The 22,908-nt window shown below is 61.1% G+C and overlaps 2 protein-coding genes across 4 annotated transcripts in view; one reads left to right on the top strand and one right to left on the bottom strand.

Moving 5' to 3' along the window:
• The window catches only part of SNX27 (sorting nexin 27), a 35,560-nt gene extending 23,501 nt beyond the window's left edge, over positions 1 to 12,059 (top strand). For 2 of the 3 annotated variants that reach the window (XM_075040670.1, XM_075040673.1), the window contains exons 9-13: positions 2,312 to 2,461; positions 2,798 to 2,926; positions 3,184 to 3,243; positions 5,165 to 5,227; positions 9,810 to 12,059. In XM_075040670.1, the coding sequence (XP_074896771.1) occupies positions 2,312 to 2,461; positions 2,798 to 2,926; positions 3,184 to 3,243; positions 5,165 to 5,227; positions 9,810 to 9,857 (450 nt within the window). In that variant the 3' untranslated portion in view covers positions 9,858 to 12,059. The remainder of the gene's footprint in view (positions 1 to 2,311; positions 2,462 to 2,797; positions 2,927 to 3,183; positions 3,244 to 5,164; positions 5,228 to 9,809) is intronic. The other variant, XM_075040671.1, reaches the window with a different exon arrangement.
• Positions 12,060 to 13,517: 1,458 nt separating this feature from the next.
• Positions 13,518 to 21,648, bottom strand: LOC142036302 (CUGBP Elav-like family member 3). Its single transcript, XM_075039434.1, has 13 exons — positions 21,504 to 21,648; positions 20,109 to 20,191; positions 18,307 to 18,355; positions 17,772 to 17,900; positions 17,300 to 17,379; positions 16,805 to 16,948; positions 16,057 to 16,195; positions 15,479 to 15,628; positions 15,345 to 15,410; positions 14,631 to 14,729; positions 14,113 to 14,256; positions 13,747 to 13,879; positions 13,518 to 13,632 (listed from the first exon to the last, which is right to left on the bottom strand). The coding sequence occupies exons 1-12, from the start codon at positions 21,646 to 21,648 to the stop codon at positions 13,752 to 13,754; spliced, it is 1,356 nt and encodes a 451-aa protein (XP_074895535.1). The 3' UTR covers positions 13,518 to 13,632; positions 13,747 to 13,751.
• Between the last annotated feature and the right edge of the window lie 1,260 nt (positions 21,649 to 22,908).

The raw sequence follows: 22,908 nt of genomic DNA, 5'->3' as shown, positions 1-22,908 counted from the left end.
GCTGTGTTTGGAAAGGAGACACTGGAACAGGTTGCCCAGAGAAGTTGTGGGTGCGCCATCCCTGTAAGTGTTCAAGGTCAGGTTGGACAGGGCTTTGAGCAACCTGGGCTAGTGAAAGATGTCCCTGCCCATGGCAGCGGGGTTGGACTAGATGATCTTCAAAGGTCCCTTCCAACCCAAACCATTCTATGCACACAGCCTTGAGAAACACATCTTTCTTGGAAAGCAATAACCACAGAGAGCCGTGGGGGTGTGGGCTTAGCACAGGAGGGGTTGGCAGGGTGTGTAGACATGCAGGAATGCCAGACGCAGGGCTGGGATGTGCCCGAGGGTCGGCCGCTGCATGAACCAAAACCTCTCCTCGTGCCTGGCACGTTTGAACAGCGGCTTGTCCTTGGCAAGATCACCTATTGACTTGGCTCCAAACAAGGCAGTGATAAAACCTTGTGGGTTATTGCCAATGTTGAAAGGTGAGGTGCTTAACATGTGATGTAGCGATCCTTCATCTGCAGCCCTTCGGGGATGGCTCTTTCTTCCTAGTAATTGAGAGGCAAAGGTCTCTTTCTGCCTCAACACTGCCTCTGAGTTGGTGATGCTGGGCTAGCCAAAGGAGGGGTGGGTCCTGGTGTGCTTGTAATGCAAGTTGCTGCCCCCTCCATGCCTTAGTTTTTTGGGTTTTTTTTGTCCGGCACAAGTCTTCCCAGATTGCAAATCCTGTGTCAGAGCTTGCTGTCTGATCAGGGATTTTCTGCCTTTTATCACCTTGCCCAGCAAATGCTTGGGAGCTTGGTATGACTCGATGAGCCTGCCTGGCATGGATGTGGGGGAGTGAAGGGGATGCCCTGAGCTCATCTGTCAGATGCAGGCTTGGCTTGAAGATCAAACAACAGAAGAATCTGACTTGTAAATAACTTCTTAGGTTGCTCAGGGCTGCTGGTACCAAATGAACGCAGGCTGCCCTTTCCCTGACTTGCTGCACCCTCCCTGCATTCTTGTAGCCAGCTTGGCTGCTCTCGAAGAACAACGGCCTTGGGATCCCCTTCTCCAGCTTGACTGGTCTTGGTCAGGCCCCTCCTCAAAGCCCATTTGACTGCAGTAGCTCTGAGAGGTCCCTGCTGGGGGACTACCTTGGGGCAGACCCCAGAAGGGTCATCTGAAATGCTAAGCCAAGAAGGTTAATTATTAACTAATGATAAGGATCAGTACATAGACGCTTCCTCCTGTGGGTTATCTCATGGCTCTTTTGTTTCTGCTTGTCTTGCTGGCTTTCTAATGACCCAAGAAAGATCTGAATCTTTGGAAAGGGTATATCCCAGCATATATATATCTATGTACACACACACGTACACCAGGTGCAGTAGGGCTGTGGTCTAGCAGGAGGTCAAGAAGACAATGTCTGTGTCCCAAAGACCCTGTGAAGTCAAAGTACTTCATCCTCTACCTTGCCCCATGTTATTAAGGGTCCTGCCTGGAGCACAATACTTGAGGATTTGGCTCCTTCCTCTGGTCTGGATGTGGCTTGTTCCTTGGTTAAAAAGTCACTTCAGACTTTGTTGTAGTTCTGCCCTGTGTAAACCTTTCTCATGCAACGAGAGGTTGTGAGGCTCTGGAGCACCGGCCCCTAGAGAAGCTCCTGGCTTTTCCCATGTCCTGTGCTGTGACTCAGAGCTCCTAGCACTTCTCCAGTGTCCTCACAGTGCTGCTTTGTCTGGGCTACACTCAGAAAGAAAGAAAAATAGCCAAAATACCTCTTTGGACCTTTTCATGAGTTTCAAGAGCATTTGCATCGAAGGACTCTGAGAAACCTGGATGCCACATCGGCCCGACAGCCTCTTTTTCTGATCTCATCTTCAGCCTGTAACAATCAGGAGGATGGATCTAGCAAGAGTGGTGCTTTCAGTCCCGGGGCTGCTTTAGCTGTTTGCTCAGCTCTGTACCCTTCCAGGGGGAGCACGGTCACTCTGATCGGTGACTCTGGCTGCACCAGCTCTCCTGGAAAGGGCTTTTGGCATTCGAAGCCACGAGATGCTCTGTGTATATCTGTGCCTGGATGGATTAATGATTTGGGGAGGGGAATTGAGCAGCTGGAGGGGTCTCCTTCCTTCCCCTAGCACAGCCCTGCTGCCTGTGGGTTTTTGGTCTCCTTTGGAGGGGATCCAGCTTCCCTGGGCTGGGGTAAAGCCAGGGATTTCCAAGGGGGTGATTAGTACCAGAGCATGTGCAAGGTGGAGGCGGTGTGAGAAGCAGGAGGGTGCAGGGGTCCCCTTCCATTCGTCTGAGCAAGCTAACGCCTGCAGCTTTCTCTCTGCAGTATTTAAACATGTTACGGACATGTGAGGGTTACAACGAGATCATCTTCCCCCATTGCTCCTGTGACTCTCGGCGGAAGGGACATGTGATTACAGCCATCAGCATTAAGCACTTTAAACTCCATGCCTGCACAGAGGAAGGCCAGCTGGAGGTAAGGGGGTTTCTGTGAGGTCCTGGGGAGCTGGGCTCAGCCCCTGGCCTCCACCTTGACTTTGCTATAGGCAGAGAGCATCAGTGTCGTGTCCCCAACGCTCTGGGGGTTCGGGACTGCGGCTGAGAGGCCTCCAAAGGGATTTTGCTCTGTGGGTGTTAGTGTGTGTTTCCACTGCTGCTTCCCTGGCTCATACCTGTCTCTGCAGCAAGGCTGTCCGAGGCATCCACATTCCCCCTTCGTGTGGCTTTGCTTTTGCCACCTGATCTGCCTTAAACCTGCACTTCCTCATGGTCTGCTGGGCTCTGGCCTCACCTGGGTTTCGTCTTCCTTCAGAACCAGGTAATAGCATTTGAATGGGACGAAATGCAGCGGTGGGACACAGACGAAGAGGGAATGGCATTTTGTTTCGAATACGCACGAGGAGAGAAGAAACCCCGATGGGTTAAAATCTTCACCCCCTATGTAAGTAGCCCCGTTCTTTGCAGATTTGCTAAGGAAAAGCCCAGAACCTGCTTGTTTTCCTTCTAGAAGCTGGAGGAGCAGCCTGTGCTCCAGCTTTTGGGGCGGGAGGTGATGCAGGGGCCGGTGGCCACCAGGAGGAGCCCGCAGTACGGGGAGCTCTGGGCTGGCAACCAGTGCCAGACTCCCTCTGGCTGGGAGCCAGGGCAGCTGTCTGGGGCTGCTTGCTGCTCTGAGGGATGCCTGCTTTCTCTTTGCAGTTCAACTACATGCATGAGTGCTTCGAACGGGTTTTCTGCGAGCTCAAGTGGAGGAAGGAGGTAAGAACCTGTAATTGCAGGGGAATGGCTTCACCTTTTACAGAAGGCTTTTAGTGGCAAGCGTTTCCGCCTGGTCCCTAACAGCAGTTTGTATGGGGAGTAATTGGATGCTTAGAGCAGTGATATCGGGTCTCTAGGGAGCATGGGGGTAGACTGGCTGGCTTTCAAAGGCCTGGGCTTTGTAGGTGTTTCATGTTGCAGCTGGAGCAAGGAGCTCCTGGTGCTGGGAAAGCCTCATGCAGGTGTGGCTGACCAGGTTAACCACTTCCCAGGCTGTGCGACTGTGGCCAGTCGCTCCCCGGCATCTGCTGTCGAATGCAGATGGCAAAACATCCATCCTCCGGAGAGATTATGCAGGTTGCTGAATTATTCAGAAAGGGTTGTGAGAGCCTTCACCAAAAAGCTGCTGAGAAGTGCAGAGAGGTTTTGGAGTTTGGTTTATGTTTTTTTCTGAATCCCAGCCTGAGGTGCCTGCTTAGCCTTCTCCTGTCAAAGCTGCGCTTAGACCTTGCTCTGAGCCACGGGTGGGGAGATGCACATGAGCCAGCCTGCTCTGCCTTCTTCATCCCCGATGCTGTGCTTTCCCTGTCCTCTCCTCCCACTTGAGGGAGACGTTTTATCACCTTGCGTCCATCTGCTGCTCCTCCTTGGGGTTGCCTGTCATCCCCAGGGACTGCTACCATCAGCTTTGCTTGCAGGGAAGAGGCAGAGAGTGGCTAGAAAAGCCATGTGCAATCAGCTTGCTCAGCTGGCCCTGGGGTGCTCTGGCCCAGGTTTTCCCTGTGTGTGGCTACCAAATCACCATCCCGTGCCTCTGCTGTCCCAGAGATGTTGCTCTCCCTTGTGGGGTCAGAGATAAGCAATTGTTGGAGGGTGGATCCTCTCCTGTTGCTCTTGATCTGATCAGTGCTGTTGGCATCAGCCCTCCCCTTTCCGCTGATGGCTTATCTCTGCCAGCTGATGGATTTGGGTACCTAAAACAGGGCTTAAACGTGGCAAGTCTGAAATGGCGATCCAGGAAAATCTGCCCCGCAGCTGCCTGGTCTTGGAGGCTCCTAAATGGGAATGATGCCTCCCTCTTTCCTTACCTGGAAGTTTCCTACCTGCTGGGCATCAGCTTGGGGCAGGGGTGTTGGTGCTTATCCTCAGTGTGGCTGGGATCCGGGGTTGGCACGGTGCTGGGTGTGGGAGGCACGTGGGAGACATGCAGAGAGCGCAGGGTCTGGACCACAGCAGCTGGGCTCTTCGGGGGATATTCACAGCAGGATGGAGGAGTGTATAAACCTGGAATAGTTTTCCAGGAAATAAGAAAATGGGATTCTTGGCTTGCCTTAGCTTGAGGGATAGAAGCTGAATCTCCCACAAGTGACCAGAGACCTGCACGCTGGCAGGGGCAAGGAGACTTCCTGGTGCTGGGCTGTGCTCCAGAGTCCGCAGAGTCCCAGATCAGCCTGCTTACCTGGTGGACAACTGCTGGAGCAGCAGTCAGGAGTCCCCCTGGAGCCCAGACCCACTTTGTCCCAGCCCCGAGCCTTGTAGGAGGGAGGTTGAAAGGCTCAATAGTGTGTAGTTACACAGTTCGGCTTTGTAAAGCACTGAACGCTCCCCATGCACCGTGTGCAGAGCCGAGGAACTTGGCTCTGGGGTTCATGTCTCAGCTGGGGTTGACATCTCTGTACCTCCTAGGAACAAAGTCTTTGTGGCTCTTGGTTCATGAAGTAGAAGCTGCCTGAGTGGGTTGCCTGGCTTATTCTCCGAATCCCACCTCCTCCGTAGCTCCCCGTGTCCAACATCCGTGGAGCACCCTGGATCCCATCCCGATGCTCTCCCAGCCGCTCCAACACCAGCTGTTCAGTCTCCTCCTGTCCCCCCCGGCTCTACTTTTTTATTTATACCCTTTTTATTTTTTTCCCTTGTAAAGGTGGAGGAGGAAGCAACAGACAAGGATAACAAGAACTGCAGTAAAGACAATATGTGCAGCAAGGTAATTGGGCTGAAAACAAACAGCATCTGTGCTCTCTGAGCCAGTCTGGCTGCTCTGCTGCGGATGTAGTGTCTCTTCTGCTTCTCTGCTCCAGTTCCTGTTAGCATAGGACAGTGTCCTTTCATAGTGGCTTCTCCTTGGAGGGAACCCGCAAAGTAAAATACCCTACTGCTGCTTTTCATGGGATAGAGATGGCTTTGCGCTTAAAGGCCTCTTTCCTGACGGTAGAAACACGTGGTCCCGACTTGCCCGTCTCCTGGACTCTGCCAATCTTTGGATGACCTGGAATGTGACACTGCAGCTGATGGCTGAGCTCTGAGCCGCAGCTCCCTTCGCCTCCCTGGAGGAGAGGGAAAGGGCACAGTTGTAAAGGGGAGAAACGCTTTGGCTCTGCACTTCTTTTAAAGGACCAAAGACTTGATCCTGCAAGCCACAGGCTAGTGGCATGTGGTTTTTTTCTCTTGTTGTTCTGCAGTGGTGGAGCAAAGACCTTTAGGGATTGACAAATACTGTTCGCAGCGCTGCTTTAATAGCAGGGAGCAAAAACACTTGTGTTGTAGCACCTTCTAACTGCGCCTCCCTCCTTGTGCTGCTCTCTGCCCAGCCATTTTCACATTCAGCCCGGACAGGATTTAAAGCTAAACACTTTAAATTGCTTCAAGATGCACCAGGAAAACGCATCCATGAAAGTTGTCTGCCTGTCTCTAGGATATCCCCTTGTAGGCTTTTATCCGAGCACTTTTGCTGTAATGTACACATGGACAAGGCTTGCAGAGAGTCATCTAACACTGTAATGCCCTGCTGTGGTGATGTGTGCCAGGAGCCACAGCCTCTGCAGATGCCTCTCTGCAAGCTTGAAGGCTCGTAGCATCCTCCGCGGGGATGCAGAAGTGCCGTTCTGCCACCATGGACCCAGCGCTTTGCTGTACTCCCACTTGAAATTTTAATTCTTTGCTGAGGCATCGGAAATAGCCGCAGGTTATTTAACTTGTAAGGGAGAAAGCGCAATTGCGTGTAGTGAGGCTGAAAGTTGTTAACCCCAGCGGTACTGGTACTCTTGGGTAGGAGTTGTGTTGTGTTGGCTAGAAAGCGTTGGACATCAAAGAGGGCAAGAGCCCCTGTCTGACTGAACAGAAAGCTGTAGTAGACGGTGTGGGATGTGTCACCTGTTAAGGCAAGAGCCGTGAAACGTGGGGGTGTGGGAGCCTCCCGCCCTGTGTAATACTTCCTCTGCCAAACAGATCCTGCACGATAACGCTCCCTGTGATTGTGCTGGGGTAAACCCTCTAGTCCGAAAACACCGAGCATGTGCTGCATGGGGTGTATTTGAGGAAGAAAGGCGAAGGTTTTGTGTGCACAGTCATGTGTGTGTTCCTGTGTTGCCCCTTCAGACTTAAAAGCAGGTGTTTGATGTCTTCTCTACAAAGCCTGGAGACACCGAGAGGGATTCGCTCGTGCTGCTCACAGGTGAACAGGGTGGCTCTGCGGAAACAAAGAGACGCATTTTGCCTTAGCTGTGCTGGGACTCTGCTTCTCTTTGCCTTGCTCAGGGCAAGGGACCGAGGATTGTCTGGCTCTGGAAATTTAAATGGCCTTGTTGAGCAGGAGAGCTGGTGGGTGAGTCAGGAGAGCTGGGGGCTGTGGAAGAACTGTGCTCAGAGCTGCTGGCTCCCAGGGACTGCTTAAAACTGTCCCTTGCTTATCCCCGGCAGCAAGTGAACCGATTTCCCTCCAGGGAGGAGGCGGCAGTGGCAGCAGTGAGGGTGACAGACCCCCCTGGGAGGATTTGTTGCAATCGGCCAGCAAGCTGGGTACTGCGAGCCAGGCTCTGGGCTTCATGATGCAGCCTTGGAATGCAGCAAAAGCTGCAAGGAGCAGCCTCTGCCATCGCTTCTCCCCTCCCTGGGCCCCACGCCTTGCTGCAGCCCCAGCGCCCATCAAGCCACAGGGAGTGATGGGAGCCAAGTGGCTGCAGCTCATGTGCCAGCCCAGCTCACGCGGGCACAGGAACCGGCTGCGGGTTGCACTGGGCTCAGTTCTGCTTCCTGCTGGGGCTGCTGCTCAAGGGCTCGTCAAGGAGTGGCTCACAGCACTTGCTGAGCATCGTCTCTTCCCCGCAGCCCGTGATGTCTCTTCCTGGGGCCGCAGTAATGGATCTGGAAATGGAAACCAGGGGAATTGCTCTTCCTTCCCTCTTAAATCAGTTGTTCCTCAGTACTAAACATCCCATTAGTTGCATGCCAGGGAAATAGATTTTTCTCCCATTCAATTTATACGTGTCTGCATGATTTCACTTGGTGTAACGAGAGAAGGCCTTGGCTGTAGCTTCAGGGTGGTGTCTCCCCTGGGCTGTGCTCTGTGGATCACCACCGCAGCTCCCACCATCCCCAATGCTCCCTTCGGGGCACGGTGTATTCCCCGAATGCTGCCTGTTCCTACCAATTCCACCACCAGCGTTAGGGGAGAGAAGGTTGTTTCTGACCAGTCACTTGGTAATTTTCTTCCCCAGCGTAAAATAAAAAGATTGGTGGAATTTGGCAGATAGTTTACAGATATATTTAGTGCTCTGTAAACTGCTGACTTGCCTCCCAAACTGCAGATGCTGGCCAATAATGCTGGCTGTGCTCAGGAAAAGCAGGTTTGAGGCTTTGCTGCTCTGCTGTCTTGATGAGAAATAAAAGCCCAGCTCTTTGTCAGACCCTTGTGGTCCCTGCTGCTCATGCTGGGTGCTGAGGGGAGGGATATGGTGGCCCTGTTGTGTCCCTTCTCAGGAGGGAGGCTGAGCTGTGCATGGCTCCTTGGAGGATGAGGCTGGCTTGCTGCAGGTGACAAGCTCTGTTTGGGGACATTGGGGTGGCTCAGACCTTATAGATGAAGTCGTGGGAGAAAGACCATGCCATGGGTTGGAGGGCAGTCACCGGTGACCCCTGTGACCAAGCTGGGGTAGGGGGGACACGAGGAAATGGCTCTGTCCTCCTTTTGGGAGAGCTGAGCTGCCACTCAGCTTGGTTTAGCTCTTGCAAGCGTAATTTGGGTTATTTGCAGCCTCTGGCCCTTTTCTAGAGGGAGGGATGCTTGTGGAGCTGGGAGAGAACGGGGCTTCGTGGGGGGGAATCTGTCCAATTCCCAGGGCTCCTCCTGACCTCCTTCCTGCCCTCCTTTAATCTCCTGCTCGAGCTTCAGCCATCGGGCTGAGCCACTTTCCTTCAGGGCATTATTTGCCTTCTCCTCTGGCCGTCGTGGCCCCGTGTGCGCGGGGAGGATTCATTAGTGCCAGAGAGGAGCTGGGATATGCCAGATCGAGGGCTTCCAGCAAGTGCCATGGCTCTCCAGATCAGCAAATGCCAAGCAGGAGGTCCCTGGTGTGTCTGAACCCTAGGCTCATCCTTATCCCTGAGCTACCCTTGGCTTGGGGTCTCCCCCTGAACGCGACTGGCATCCTCATGCATGGTGCATCCCGGCAGCCACTGGGACCACTCTGGTCCTGGCTGGATGAAGGTGTTGCTGGAAAGCCAGAGGATGCTGTGGGACAGCCGGGAGGGTGTCCAGCACCCCGGTGTGATGCAGAGGTGGGCAGAGCAGGATGGTTGAATCATCGTGGGGCTGCTCAGTGCTGAAATACTGAAGGGTAACACCAACATGACCTGTAGGGGGATGGAAGCGGGGCTGACGGTGGGCATGTCTGCCTGGACCAGGGGTACTTCAGCAGCCCTGAAGCTGGCAGTGGGGAAGGGGGTCCCACACCAAGGACACAGGAGCATGCAGGTGGGATCTTCTCCCAGAGCTGGCCCAGAGAAGGAGGGTGGCAAAATCATGCCAGCTCAGCTTGATCTGGTGGGTGGCTCCCCTGAGCTGCCCTTCCCAAAACCTGCTGCTCCATCATGGCCACGGCAAATCCCCATATAGGAACAGGTGCTTAAATCCTGTCTGCTCCTGTAAGACCTGGCTTTCCCCAGCTCTTGCCACCCAGTTGAGCGAAGGCATCTGCTCCCTGGGAGCCCTTAGCACAGGGAAGCCTTACAGCTGTGTGTGCAGGGTAGATCCTCTCCTCTCCTGCCATCCTGGTTATAGGCCAGGAGCTCACAGCGAGCTGGGATGTGGCAGTAGGGAGTTAGAGCCCGGGGAGACCTGAGCCGGGATGCGATGTGCATTGGCGCTGGGAGGGCTCCTTGCTCCAGGAGTATTGCCTCGGGGGGAACTCTCAGAGATGTAGGATGTAGTTTGGCTGCAAGCCCCTTGGTTTCTTGCCCTGCCTGCTCCCTGAGCCGGCTCGTTGGATTGTTGCTGGTAGGGTTGAGGGCTGTCGGGGTGGTGAGGGGCTGGGGGGATCTGCAGGGGGTTTGCTGGGAGGACGTTTGCCCTGCAGGGAGTCCCTTGCTTTGTGTGGTGTTGGTGTTGGGACCAGGAGCAGTTCTGGCCGTCCCCAGGCTCTCATGCTTAGGCTGGGGGACAGGCAAACCCCACGGGTCACCCCCTGGTCCCTTCTGTGCTCATAATGCTGCAGTGTAGCTTGGCAGGAGAGTCGAACCCAGCTCTTTCTGAGTGACATCGCACTTTTAATGTCCTTTTTCTTCTCTTTCAGAATATCTTTCAGATGGTCAGGTCACAGCAGAGGGATGCAGCCACTTAGCCCCTCGTCATGGAAGAACGTAACCCCCCCCCCCCCAATTAACACTTAAAATTCTGTTATTGTATTAAAGCCCTTAAACTAAATATTATTAATAATAATACCATTTGTGAACTTCATGTTTATGGAATTAAGCAACTAGGATAAATGACAGGCTTGGCTGAGAAAAGAGGGGAAAAAGTGTTGGATGGCAGAGGAATCGCCTGAGGGTGTTCCGTCTCTTCCTTCCACTTGGGTCCTGTTCCAGAAGATGGACTGTGCTTTTATTTTTTACAACTGGAACTAGAAATGTCATCCATTTGCACTGTTCAGGCATATATATGTATGTATGTATGTAAAAAAAAAAAAAAAAAAAAAAACAAAACAAAAACCAAACCAACCAACCGCCCCTAAAAAGCTATATATACAAATATTGTGCACGTATATACATATATATATTTCTTTTAAAATTTCATATTGGTGGCAGTACCTTTTTTAAGCTTGCATTTTTACACACATTTCTCTTCCCAACCCATTGTGTTTTTTTAAAAACTAACTTTAGAGGAAAAAAAGGAAAAAAAAAAAGGAAAAAACAAAACAAAACAAAAACAACAGAGAAGCAACGTTACAGGGAAATACCTCTCCTGGCACAAGGACCTTGACACGTTTACAAGCTCTTGACTTTATTTTTTTTTCCTGTGTTTTGGTTTGGTTCTGGGTATTTTCATGCAGACTTTGAGCGACCATGGGGGATGTCCGGCTCCGGGAGCGAGGGGAGCCCAGTGGTGTGGCCAGGATGTAGGATCTTGTGGGTTCCAGGATCAGTCCCCTCGCCCTGGCACCCCGAAGTGGGGAGTGGGGGGTGCTGCCCGCTCCCCTTGCTCCCCCCATGGGCTGGCAGATCTGGGTGGTGGTTCAAGACCCTTGGGCTTTTTGGGAGAGATCGGAGAGTGCTTCCAAAAACCAGCTGGCTTCAGCCATGGTGGCGAGTGATCTGCCTGTGGCTCAGGGGGCCGAGCAGCGCCAAGGAGGAGAAATAAGGTAGAAAAGCTGCTTTTCCTGCCTCTGAGCAGGTTTGGGGCTGGTTTCTGTATCGCTCCCCCAGGCAGCCCTGGGTTTGGGGTGGCTTTTGTGATATTTGGGAGATGCTGGGCCTGCTGCTTCCCCCCCCCACGAGGAACAAAATACTAATGTAGAACACAAGTGAGCTTGGGCAAGCATGGGTGAACATCTTGGCAATGCTCACAGCCCCCAGGCACCGTGGGTGTGGGAGGGAGGCGATGCCAAGCAGAAAATGCTGTGCGTTTGCTTAGCGTAGTGATTTCCCCTTTCTGCCCCGTGTTTTGGGAAGGGGTTTATCTGCCTCTCACCAGGTCAGGAGAAGGCACGGGGTGAGGACAAATGCTGGGGTGCAGCTGGGCTCGGTGTGTTCCCGGTGGGAGCCTTTGGATGCTGTGACCCCAGCTCCGCTCTCTCTTCAGGGTGGCCTGGGGCAATTAAGGAAAAAATGGATTTAAAACCCCAGCACGGGGCAGATGGGAATGCAATCCCACCACTGCCCCGTTACTGGGCTGCCGGTATTCCCAGCCTCCACGTGTTTTTTTGGATTAAATTCCAGCTCTGTGCAGGGGATCCTCCTGGTTCCTCAGGCAGCCGGGGCGCTGGGAGAGAGCAAAGGCCGTGAGCAGGGAATTAATTAGCCCAGCGCCGGAGTAATTGGATTTGAGCTCGGCCGTGTCTCTCACCCGCCCCGGGGCCGTTGTCCTCGGGAGCCCTGTGCTGCTGGAGGCCCCGGGGCGGGGGTTGGGAGAGATGCGGGGGACCACCACCACCAGCACCCCTCCAGTGCCAGGGCTCATCAGTGGCATGAAAGGGGCAGGTCTCAGCAATAATCGCGCCCGTGACCCTGTTCGAGTTGGAGCCGGTGAAATGTCGTCGTCATCCCCGCCCTGATTTCGCTACCATCCACATCCTCTTTAATTTATTTGAGAGAACTCTAATTGTCTTTTCACTGCAGTATCTTGTATTTTTTATTTGTCGGTCAGAAATGTGAAGAAAACAACAAAAAAGAAGAAAAAAAAAAAAAAAAGCCCCCCCTTTCCCTCCCCCAGCTGCTCCTGGTGTTTCATTCCTCGGTCTCTAACCATGCTGGTTGTTTGGTAAAGTCACTTAGTGTAATTAATTGTAACATATTCTTTTAAATAAATTGATTTATTGATGAAACTACTGGGAACCATGGCTGTGTTTCTTCCCCATGGGCACTGGGGTTGATCCTGCTCTGCTCCCTCCCATCTCCCCCCCCCCGCCCCCAGCACCCCTGAGGGGGGGTTGGGGATGCTTTAAAATCTCCTTTAAGCCTTTTTTTTTTTTTTAACTTATTTTATTTAGACAGAAAAAAAAAGAGGAGGAAAAAAAAAAAGAGAAAAAAAATTAAATTATCCAAAGTAACTGCAATAAATAGCAAATAAGTTAAGCAGCGGCATCTCAACCGCAGACGTCAACTCCCGGGGGTCTGCGTGTCCCCCCCCCCGCTAATGGCCCCGTGCCCCCCACCCCGTCCCACCCCCTAAATCAACTCAGCAGGTACCAAACCCCCCAAAAGGGGGGGAAAGAGAGAGCGCCCCGGCCCCCGCGCCCCCCAAACCTTATTTACAGCAGGGAACGGCGGGTGTAAACGTGGAGCTGGGGGAGGCCGGGGGGCACCGTCCCCATTTGAGGGGATGCCAAGGACACCGTCCCTGGGGGCGGGGAGGCTGCGGGGCTGGACAGTGCTGGACTCAGCACCGTTTTGGCTGGTGGGTGCCCGGCACACCCCAGTTTTGGCCGCTGCGGCAGTTCCGGGCAGAGCCGGAGGCCTCGTGTCCGCTGGCACATCCCATGTCTGTCCAATGCCAGCGGCACGTCCCTGCTTCAGCTGCTCCGGGTCCCTGTGGCTCCCGGTGCCCTGATGCCGGCTGTGCCTGTCTCCCAGATTTGGCTGGTTTGTGCCTGGCAGGTCCTGGCTCCGGCCGCTGCATGTCCGTCCGGCACCCGGCACGTCGTTGGCTCAGCCGCGCTGGCCACGTGCGGCACCAGGTGCATCACCGTGGTGGAACATCCCGGTGTTGGAGCATCCCAATTTCAGCTGCTGCGTGCCCACGCAGCATCTGGCGCGCCCTGGCCATGGCCGTGCCGTGGGGCTGCATCCCCCCCACCTGGTGCCAGTGCAGCCACCGGCGCTCATGGGCAAAGGAGGGGGGGAAACTGAGGCAGGTTGGGGGGGGCAGGGGCAAAGCGGGGTGGCAGTGTGTGTCGGGGAGGGGGTCCCGCTGCGCCCTGGCATGGCCACCCAGGGGACCTGGGAGGGGTGGCGGTGCCGGGGCCAGTACCCCCAACCGTGGGCATGTGTCCCCCCCACACACATCCCCCCCCCCGCAGGAGGGACCCCCCCCCTTCCTGGCTTGGAGCTGGTTTTGGTCCTGTATGGTGAGAAAAAAGCTCCAACCAGGGTCCCCCTGGGGGGCGGCAGGTCCCTGTGGGGAGTGGGGGGGTCTTTGGGGGGGGTGTGCCCCCCCCAGGGCAGACTGGACCCAGATGCTGGGGGGGTGCTGGCACCCAGGGCCCACCCAGCCCTGCCTGGACTGGGATGGATGGTGGAGGTCCAGATCGGTCCTGGAGGGGGGGGTCCATCCTTCCTGAGCATGTGGGGGTCTGTGTCCCCCCCCCCAGCAGGACCAAGCCCCCTGTGGGCACCGCTGGGGGGGGGGGGCTGCTCTGCAACAGGGAGGCACCCATGGGTGCTGCTCCAGAGCCTCCGGACCTGGGGTGGGAGGAAGATGGGGGGCATTAAGCAGAGCTGGGGGGGGGGGCAGGTGGAGCTCCCAGCCAAGGGATGCCCAGCGGGGGGTTCCAGGGGGTGGTGGGAGGGGCTCACCAGGCTCAGTACGGCCGGTTGGCGTCTTTGGGCCTCTTGAGCTGCACCTTGAGGCGCTTCATCCCGATCTGGAAGCCGTTCATGGCCTGGATGGCCGCTTGGGCACTGGCCGGGTTGTCAAAGCTCACGAAGCCTGTGGGGACAGCGGGGACATCAGGCGTGGGGACAGCAGGGACATCAGGCGTGGGGACAGGGGTGGCCACAACCCTCCCCTGCCTCTGTCCCACGGCCCTGGGGGGGCTCTGCCATGGGGCAAGGTGATCCCACAGCACCTGGCTGGGGCGTCCGCATGCCCTGGCCATGGTGTCCCCAAGCCCTGACCATGGTGTCCCCATCCCCGGTGTCCCCAGGCGGCGGTGGCCCTACCGAAGCACTTGCTCTGGTTGGTGGCGCGGTCCACGAAGACCTTGGCAGAGATGACGTTGCCGAAGGGCAGGAACATCTGCAGGATCTCGGTGTCGGCGAACTCCTGGGGCAGGTGGTAGATGAAGATGTTACAGCCCTCGGGGCCTGCGGAGGGAGCGGCGTCACAGCGGGCGGGGGGGGCACCGGCCCCACGCCCCCAAACCCAGTCCCATGCGCCTGCGGGCACCCAGAAACCTGGCCCTGGCCACCCATAGGGACCCTGGCCCCCCCCCCTCGGGCACCCCGAAACCTTGCCCTGCAGCCACATCCCTATGGGCACCCTGAGTCCCAAACCCCGCCTCCCTGATGGGGCAACCCCAAATCCCAGCGGAGGGGCACCCCAACAACCCCCATGAGCCACCCCCAGTCCCTCCAAATGCCCTGGGGCATCCTGCCTCTGCAGCATGGGGCACCCCAAGCCCAGCACCCCGGGGACGGTCCCTTGAGGGGAGGGGGGGATGTCCCCAGGGTGCGCTCACCTTCACGCTGCTGCTGCTGCGGGGGGGGCGGGGGGGCGAGCAGGGGCCCCGGGGGGGCGAAGGCCGGGCTCACCAGCCCGTACGCTGCTGGGTAGGCGGCTGGGGTGGGGGGGAGGAGATGGGATCAGCCTGGCACCGGGACTGGGGGGGGGCACAGGCACCCACCCACCCTCTGGTACCCCCCAGCCCAGCCCTTCCCGGTGTCCGCTAGTGCTCCCCAGAGCCGTGCAATGCCCGCCAGTATCTTCAAATGGCCCCCAGTGCCCTCCCAGGACTTCATGGTACCCCCCAAAGCCATGCAGTGCCCCCCCAGTGCACACCCAGTACCTGCCCCAGCCTTCCAGTGTCCCCCCAGTGCCCTGCTGAGTAATCCCTGATGCCATGCAATGGTCCCCTACTGCTACTGCAGTGTCGCCCCCCCCCCCGCCCCCCAGTGCTAATCAATGCCCCTCCAGTGCCCCCCAGTCCCTTCCAGATGCACCCCCAGTGCTTCCCAGGTGCCCCCGGTACCCTCCCAGTACCCACCACTGCCGTTCAATGTCCCTCCAGTGCCTCTCAGTGCCATGCAATGCCCCAACTAGTACTCTCCCAGTGTCCCCAGTACCACGCAATGCCCCCCCAGTGCCTCCCAGCTGCCCTCCCAGTACCCACCAGTGCCATGCAATGCCCCCCCTGCCCCACCCTCCCAGTGCCCCCAGTTCCCCAGGGCCAGACCTGTGTAGTGCTGCATGCCGGCGTAGGCTTGCTGCAGGGGGTCCCCGGGGGCGGCGGGGCTCTGGGCTGGGGGCAGAGGGGGCCGTTAGGGGGGGCGGGGGGCAGTGGGGGCGCGGGGGGGGGACGGCAGGCACCTGGGAAAGGGGGGACCCCGCTGGCATAGACGGCCTCTGGCGCGGGGGGTCCCGCGGGCTGCGCCGGCACGGGGCTGTAGCCGTTGACGCTCAGCGGGGCCGCAATGGCGGGCACCGGTGTGGCGGCCATGGCTGGCGGCGTGCTGGTTCCTGCAGGGACACCTGCGTCACCCTCGTGGTGGCACCTCCTCACCCTCCGTCCCCACGTGCCCCCATCCCTGGTGCCACCGTCTCTGGTGTCCCTCACCTCCCACTGCCTCCCTGTGCTCCCATGTCCCTTGTCCCCCCTTGCTGCCCCTGTGTCCCGTCCATGTCCCCACGTTTCTGTTCCCGTTGCCCCCATCCTGATGTCCCCATCCTCAATCCCACTCTCATGTCCCCAGCCGCAGAAGCCCCATCTCCCAGTGCCAACCCGCCATGTCGCCCCACCCCTGGACATTCCTGATGTCCCCCACGTCTGGGTGTCCCCCATATCCCGTGTCCCCATCCCTGATGTCCTCCCTTCCCAGGTGCTCACACGTCCCGTGTCCCCATCCCCGGCATCCCCGTCACCCCCCCTCATCCCAGGTGCCACCTACCTGAGGAGGGGGGCAGGGGGGTGGCGATGAGCCCGTTGGGGTTGACTGTGCCCATGTGCTGCATCTGGACGGCCATGGTGGCCATGGGGCTGAGGTAGGCCGAGTGGGCGGCCACCAGGGCCGCCTGCTGCTGCATCAGCTGTGGGGACAGCACCTGGCACCGGGCACTGGGGTCCCCTCCCGGAGCAGCGAGGCCCTCCGGGCGAGGGAGAACCTCATGGGTCCAGTGCCCCATTGGCAATCAACGCCCATCACCCCGTCTTGGTAATGGGGTCCGTCATCTCCTCGTGGCTCCCACCCCGATACCCGTCACCCCAGCACCCCCATGCAGGACCATGGAGGTCTGTCATCTCCCAGTGTCTGTCACCCCAGTGTCCCATCCTGGGCCATGGGGACCACCCCAACATCCATCACCCAATGATCCTTGACCATTGGGGTCTGTCATCCCCCCATGCCCATCACCTGCTGCCCCTACTCTGAACTATGGGGTCCATCACCCACCTGCTACCTGGCACCCCAGGGCCCCCATTCTGGACCACGGGGTCCATCACCTTCCCATGTCTATCACCCCAGTACTCAGCACCCACACCCACGATCAAGGGCGTTCATCATCTCCCAGTGTCCATCACCAGACACCCATCACCCCCACGATCTCATGCTGGACCATGGTAGGGGTCCAACACCATCCCCCCCCCCCAGCCATGCCTATGCTGTCCCCCCCTCCCTTGGTGCCCAGTGGCCACCCTACCGCCTGCGTGTAGGCGCTGTAGGCCCCGAACTGGAGGGCGATAGGGCTGAACATGCCCAGCTGGCTGGCGACCTGCTGCATCCGCCGCAGGCCCCGCTCCTTCTCCGTGTCTGCAAACTTTACCACCAGGCTGGAGGAGGCACCCTGCAAGGGGACATGCCGTCACACAGTGGGTGGCCACTGGTGCTGGGCTGCTGGGACTCCCAGGGTGCAAGAGGGTGGGGATGGTGACGGGGACGATGGTGGGGTGATAACAGGGATGATGGGATGATGATGAAGATGATAATGGGGGATGATGACAGGTATGATGATAAGGATGATAATGGGGACGATGATGGGGACAATGAAGAGGACTATGGTGGGGTGATAACAGGGATGATGGGATGATGATGAAGATGATAACGGGGACAATGACCAGGATGATGATAAGGATGATAATGGGGACAATGAAGAGGACGATGGTGGGGCCGGTGTGCCCGCTGGTGCCTGTCTCACCGGCAAGGTGCGGCTCCCGTGGAGGGCGGCGATGGCGGCCTGGGCCTCCGTGTGGCTCTGGAACTTGACGAAGGCGCAGCCTGGGGACAGCGGGTCAGGACTGGCATGGGGACCAGGGCACCCCTCCCCCCCCCCCAGGCCTCTCCACCCCCAAAATGGCACCCAGGGCCCCTGACCTGGGCGCCTGGGTATGGGGACAAGAACCACCATGCAGGGTGCTCTGAGCCCCTCCTCCATGCCCTGCAGACCCCCTTGGACCAGCACCCCATCACACCCCCTCATGGCCCCCCTTGAACCCTCTCCAGCCCCCCCCATAGACCCTCTTACCCCCATCCCTGTGCCATGACCCCCAGCACCCCCCCAATTCACATCCCTGCCCCGCAGATTCCCTCCTCCCGACCCCACAGAGCCCTCAGGGACCCCTGGGTGCCCCCGCCTCCCCCACCCCTGGGGTGCCCGCCAGCCCCCCCACCTTTGCTGGTGCCATCGGGCCCGCGCAGCACCGTGCACTCGTCGATGGTGCCGAAGGGCTCGAACATCTTGCGCACGTCCTCGTCCGCCTGCTGCTTGCTCAGCATCCCCACAAAGAGCTTGCGGTCCTCTGTGGGGACGGGGACGGGGGGGCGTGGCAGGGGGCACCGGGGTGGGGACCCCTACACACACATACTGGAATAGGACCCCCCCACAGGGACACCGTGAAGGGCTGGGACCCAGGGACAGGGATATGGGGACACTGTGATGGGCTGGGACCCCTGGGAATGGGGACACCCCACAGGGCTGGGGACCCCTCCCTGGGGAAGGGGGACATGGCGGGGGGGACAGAGATGGGGACACCCCACCCTAGGGACAGACCCCTGGGATGGGGACACCACACCCGGCTGACACCCATCCTGGGGATGGATGTGGAGGGGCCCTGGGGTCCTGCGGGGGGGGCACAGGAAGGGATTGGGGACACAGGAGTTGGGGACGGGGAACGGGGTGGGGGGGGGGGGTTGGGGTGCTGGTACCTCCTCGGCTCTCACTGTCCGCCGGCTTCACCTGGATGGGCCGGTTCATCTGGGGGGGACAAAGGGGGGGATGGGGACACAGCCCCCCCAACCCCCCCACCCCACTCCCGAGGGACCCAGGCATCCAGCACCTCCCCCCCCCCCACACCGAGGGGACCCAGGGGCCCTCCCCCCCCCGTAGGTGCACGGATCCACGCCCCCCCCGCCCCCCCAGCACCCCAAAGATGCTCCTGTAGCCATGGCAACCCTGGCCCTGCATCCCGTTACCAGGCAACGGGCACCGTGGCGACCGCCACTGGGGGGGCCTGAGGGGCCCCAATGATGCGCTAATGAGCACCCGCCCCCCCTCCTTTAATTAGGGGGGGGATGAACCCACCCCCGCCCCCCCCCCCCAGCCCCGTAACCCCCAGAGACCGGGGGGGGGGAGGGCGCAGATGCCCGGTAACCATGGCAACGGCAGAATATGCTCCATGGCAACCGCCTACTCATCCCCAATTTACCCATCCCCGTTGCCCGGCAACGCCGCTGACATCATCAGCGCTCGCTATAAACAATGACGGGGATGGGGGGGGGGGCGAGGGGGGGGGGATGGAGATTGGGGGGCGGCCGGGGGAGGAGGGGACCCCCAGACCTGCCGTGACCCCGCCCCTTCCCCCCGGGATGGGCCCGGGACTGGGGGGGCGGGGGGGGAGATGCGGGGGGGGGGGCGGGGGGGCCGTCGCCCTGCCCCATCTCGAGGGGCTGCGGGGGGGCCGGGGGGGCGGATTCAGCCCCAGCTGACCCCGAGCGGCCCCTTTCCCCTGCCGAAAGCGAAGGTGGCCCCAACCCCCCCCCCCCGCCCCAGATGGTGCTGGAAATGCCCCCCCGGGGGGCACTAATCCCCCCTAATCCCCCACGGGGCCGGGATCAGCCCCGGCCGGGGCGGGGGGGGGGGGCGCGCGGGGGGGTGGGGTGTCACCAGGCACCCAACACCCCAAATTGCCCCAGGACCCCCCAGCATCGCCCCCACCGCCCCAAGGCCCGAGGGGTGCGGGGGGGTCCCGCCCCCGTCCCCATCCCGGTGCGGTGGGGGCAGCTGTTGGGGCGGTGCCGCCCCTAATCCACCCCCCCCCCCGCAAATCCCCCCCGGGATTTACGGCCCCCAAATCCCCGGATTATCCCGGCGAAGCCAAATCTCCCCCGGGGCCGGCGGCACATGCGCAGCCCAGCCGGGGCGGGGGGGGGGACGGACGGACGGACCGCCGACCCCCCCTGCCCCCGCATCCGGGGACCCCCACACTGCCCCCCCCATCCCACCCCATGCCTGCGACCCCCCCCAAACCATCCCCACGAGGCCTCAGTCACCCGGGTCCCCCAGCACCCACGATGGGGGGGGATATGGGGGGGACGACCTCAGCTGCTGGGACCCCCCCAGCACCCCAGCTTCAATGGGGGTGGGGGGCACCCAAATGCCTGGGTTCCACATCCACCCCCTGGCTTTGTTAGCTCAGCTGCCCCGTGCCCGTCGCTCGCCTGGCAACGCTTCGTTAGCGCCAGGCCTTCGTTAGCCAGGCCTTCGTTAGCGCCAGGCCGTCTCCAGGCGACACGGTGCTCGCCCGCTATTTATAACACACCCCTGCCGGCAGATGTTCTTGGGGTGTCATATCCCCACCCAAAGGTGGGGTCCCGGACACCTGGGTCCTCCCAAGGGTAGGGGATGGCGGTGTCCCGGCGTGGGGGGGGTGTCACGTGTGGTGGTGGGGGCTGTCACAGGTTGGGAGGGGTGTCACGGGTTGGGGGGGAGTCCCTGCGCTCCCACTCACCCCCGGGAGGGTTTTCTGCTCGTGCAGGGCGCTCTGCGCCTTCAGGGCTGACTCGCGGGCGCAGTAAGTCAGGAAGGCGCATCCTGGGGGGAGAGACAGGATGGGGATGGCGGGGGGGGGGATGCTGGACCCCCGTGGCCCCCGAACCCACAGCCCGTGGCCCCACAGAGCACGCAGAGGCCATACGGCACCCATATCCCCTACAGAAGCCAGAGCCCATGTCCCCATACAGCACCCAGACCCCATGTTTCGGGGCAGTGTCCCTATACCCCCGTCCAGCCTGGGGGGTCTCAGGCATCCAGGGGCAGTGATGCTGAAACCCCCCCAGCTCTGCTGCACGGGTGCCCGTCACCCCGGCCTCAGGCCTGTGCTCGCCTCGGCCTCCCCCCTGCCTGTCCTGTGGCACAGCTGGTGGAGGGGGGAGGCTGGGGGCTCCAGGGTCCCCCCCGCTGCTGGGAGATGGAGGTCAGACATCGGTAGGGGGGTCCCTGCCTCGGACAGAACCCCCCCAGGGGCAGCACAGCCCTGCCACCGCCGCACACCCCTCGGCCAACACCCCCCCTGGCCGCTACATCCCCCCCCGGCCATGGCACCCCACACCCCGCCATCGCCCCCTCCCCCATCATCACCCCCCCCAGCTGTCACAGCCACAGCCCACACTCGTCACCCAGCACCGCAAACACCCACCCACACGACACCCTCTGCCTGCACAGCCGCTCACGGCCACCCCCCTCATCCCCCCAACACCCGCACAGCTGGGCATCACCCGCACAAACACCCACGCGACGCCCCCCACCCATGCAACGCCCCCCACCCCCAACATCCGCACCCACACGGCCTCCACCGGCACGATGGCCCCAGCGCCCGCGGCTGTACAACCGTCACCCAGCACCCGCAGCACCCTGACACCCCACGCGGGTTGTACCCGGTGCCCGGGGCTACACCGGCACCTGGGCCCTGGGCTGGGGTGCCCGGGGCTGTACGTGGGGCTGTGCCCGGGGCCTGCGGCTGTAGGTTGAGCTGTGGGTGGTGCTCGGGGCCTCCGGCTGTACATGGGGCTGCGGACGGGGCTGTTCCCGGTCCCGGGGGCTGTTCCCGGTGCCGGGGGCTGTTCCCGGTGCCGGGGGCTGTACGCGGGGCTATTCCCGGTGCCGGGGGCTGTGCATGGGGCTATTCCCGGTGCCGGGGGCTGTACGCGGGGCTATTCCCGGTGCTGGGGGCTGTAATACAGGGCTGTTCCCGGCGGCGGGGAGCTGTTCCCGGCGCCGTTCCCGGTGCCGGGGAGCTGTTCCCGGTGCCGGGGGCGGGGGCTGCGTGCGGCTCTGCGCGTTCCCAGGGCCGGGGCCGCTCCCGGGTGCCGGTGCCCGTTCGTGGGGCCCGTTCGCGGGGCCGTACCTTTGTGCATGCCGGTGTACTTGTCCTTGATGACGGTCAGCTCGTAGATCTTCCCGAACTGCTCGAAGATGGGCTTCAGGTCCTTCTCCTCCAGGTGCCGCGGGATCTGCCCCACGAAGAGTTTGATGGCGTCGGGCTCCTTCATGGGGCCGCCGGGGAAGGGGCCGGGCCCCGGGGCCGCTCCCGGCGCTCGGCGCGGCTCCCGCTATCGCCGGGGCGGTCGCCGGTGCCGCTCCCGCCGCCCGGGCTCGGCTCCCCCGGTGGCGGCTGCCGGTGCCCCGGTCGCCCCGGTACCCCAGTCGCCCGGTGCCGGCCCGGCCGCGGCGCACACAAAGGACGAGGCGGCCCCGGGGCTCGTCTCGGCTCCGGGGGACGGGGCGCGGCGGGGCGGGGGCAGCTCTGCCCGGGGGGCGGCGCTCCCGGCGCTCCCGGTAGGTCCCGGCGGTTTCCCGATGGGGCCTCCCGTGCGGCGGCCCCCCCCGGATCCCGGCGGCTGCCGTCAGCGCCCGGCCTGCCGGTACCGCCCGCTCGCCGCCCCGGTGCCCCCGGAGGCGGGCAGGCGGCGGGGGGCCCGGGCCCGGGCCCGGGGAGGCGAGGGCGGGGCGGAGGCTCAGCGCCCGGCCCGGCCCATGGCGGCCGCGCTCCCCGAGAGCCCCGGCGACGGCGGGAGCCCCGCGCCCGCTGCGCCCCGGCACCGGCACCGGGGTCCGGGTCCGGACGGGCCCGACCCCCCCTCGCCGCTCTTCTTCCCCGGCCGGGACCGCCCCGCCCCACCCGGTGCTGATGTCAGAGCGGCACCGGGTACCGGCGAGAACACCGGGACCTGGGGACCGGGACCGTGTCCCGGCTACCGGGCACCGGCACCGCGGGGGGGGGGGGGCGGGGGCGGTCCGGGTGTGTGTATGTGCGTGTGATGTGTGTGAGTGTGTGCAGGCGGGCCGCTTGTACGCGCACGCGCGTCCGTGTCCGTGCGCGCACACGGGGGGCGCGCGCAACCCGGGTGGGTGCCTGTGCGCGCGCGCGCACGCGGGTGGTGGTGGTGGAGGGGGGTGGGTGGCGGGAACCCGCGTGCCCCGCCCCGCCCGGCGCTGTCCCCGGTGCTGATCGCCAGGAGCCGCCGCACACGGCCCCGCCCCCCTCCCCGCCGTCGCCATGGTGACGGGCCGCTGCGGGCGCAGCCAAGATGGCGTCGCCGCAATCACCGCCGCGTCCCGACCAGGTGCTGGGGAGGGGGTGGGAGGCGTCTGTGGAACTGGTACACGCACCCACGGGGGTACACCCCCCCCTCCGTGGGTGTGCAGCTCTGGGCGACGCCCCGCCGTGCTGGGGGGGTTGGGGGGGGTCCTGCGTGGGCCGCCCGCCCCCCGTCCCCCCCGGTAACAGACACCCCCCCCCCCCCCCCGCA

The sequence above is a fragment of the Buteo buteo genome, chromosome 11, assembly GCF_964188355.1.
Source record: "Buteo buteo chromosome 11, bButBut1.hap1.1, whole genome shotgun sequence".
Taxonomy (NCBI): domain Eukaryota; kingdom Metazoa; phylum Chordata; class Aves; order Accipitriformes; family Accipitridae; genus Buteo; species Buteo buteo.
Note: the sequence above shows the minus strand (reverse complement) of the source record. Positions and strands in the feature narration are given on the sequence as shown.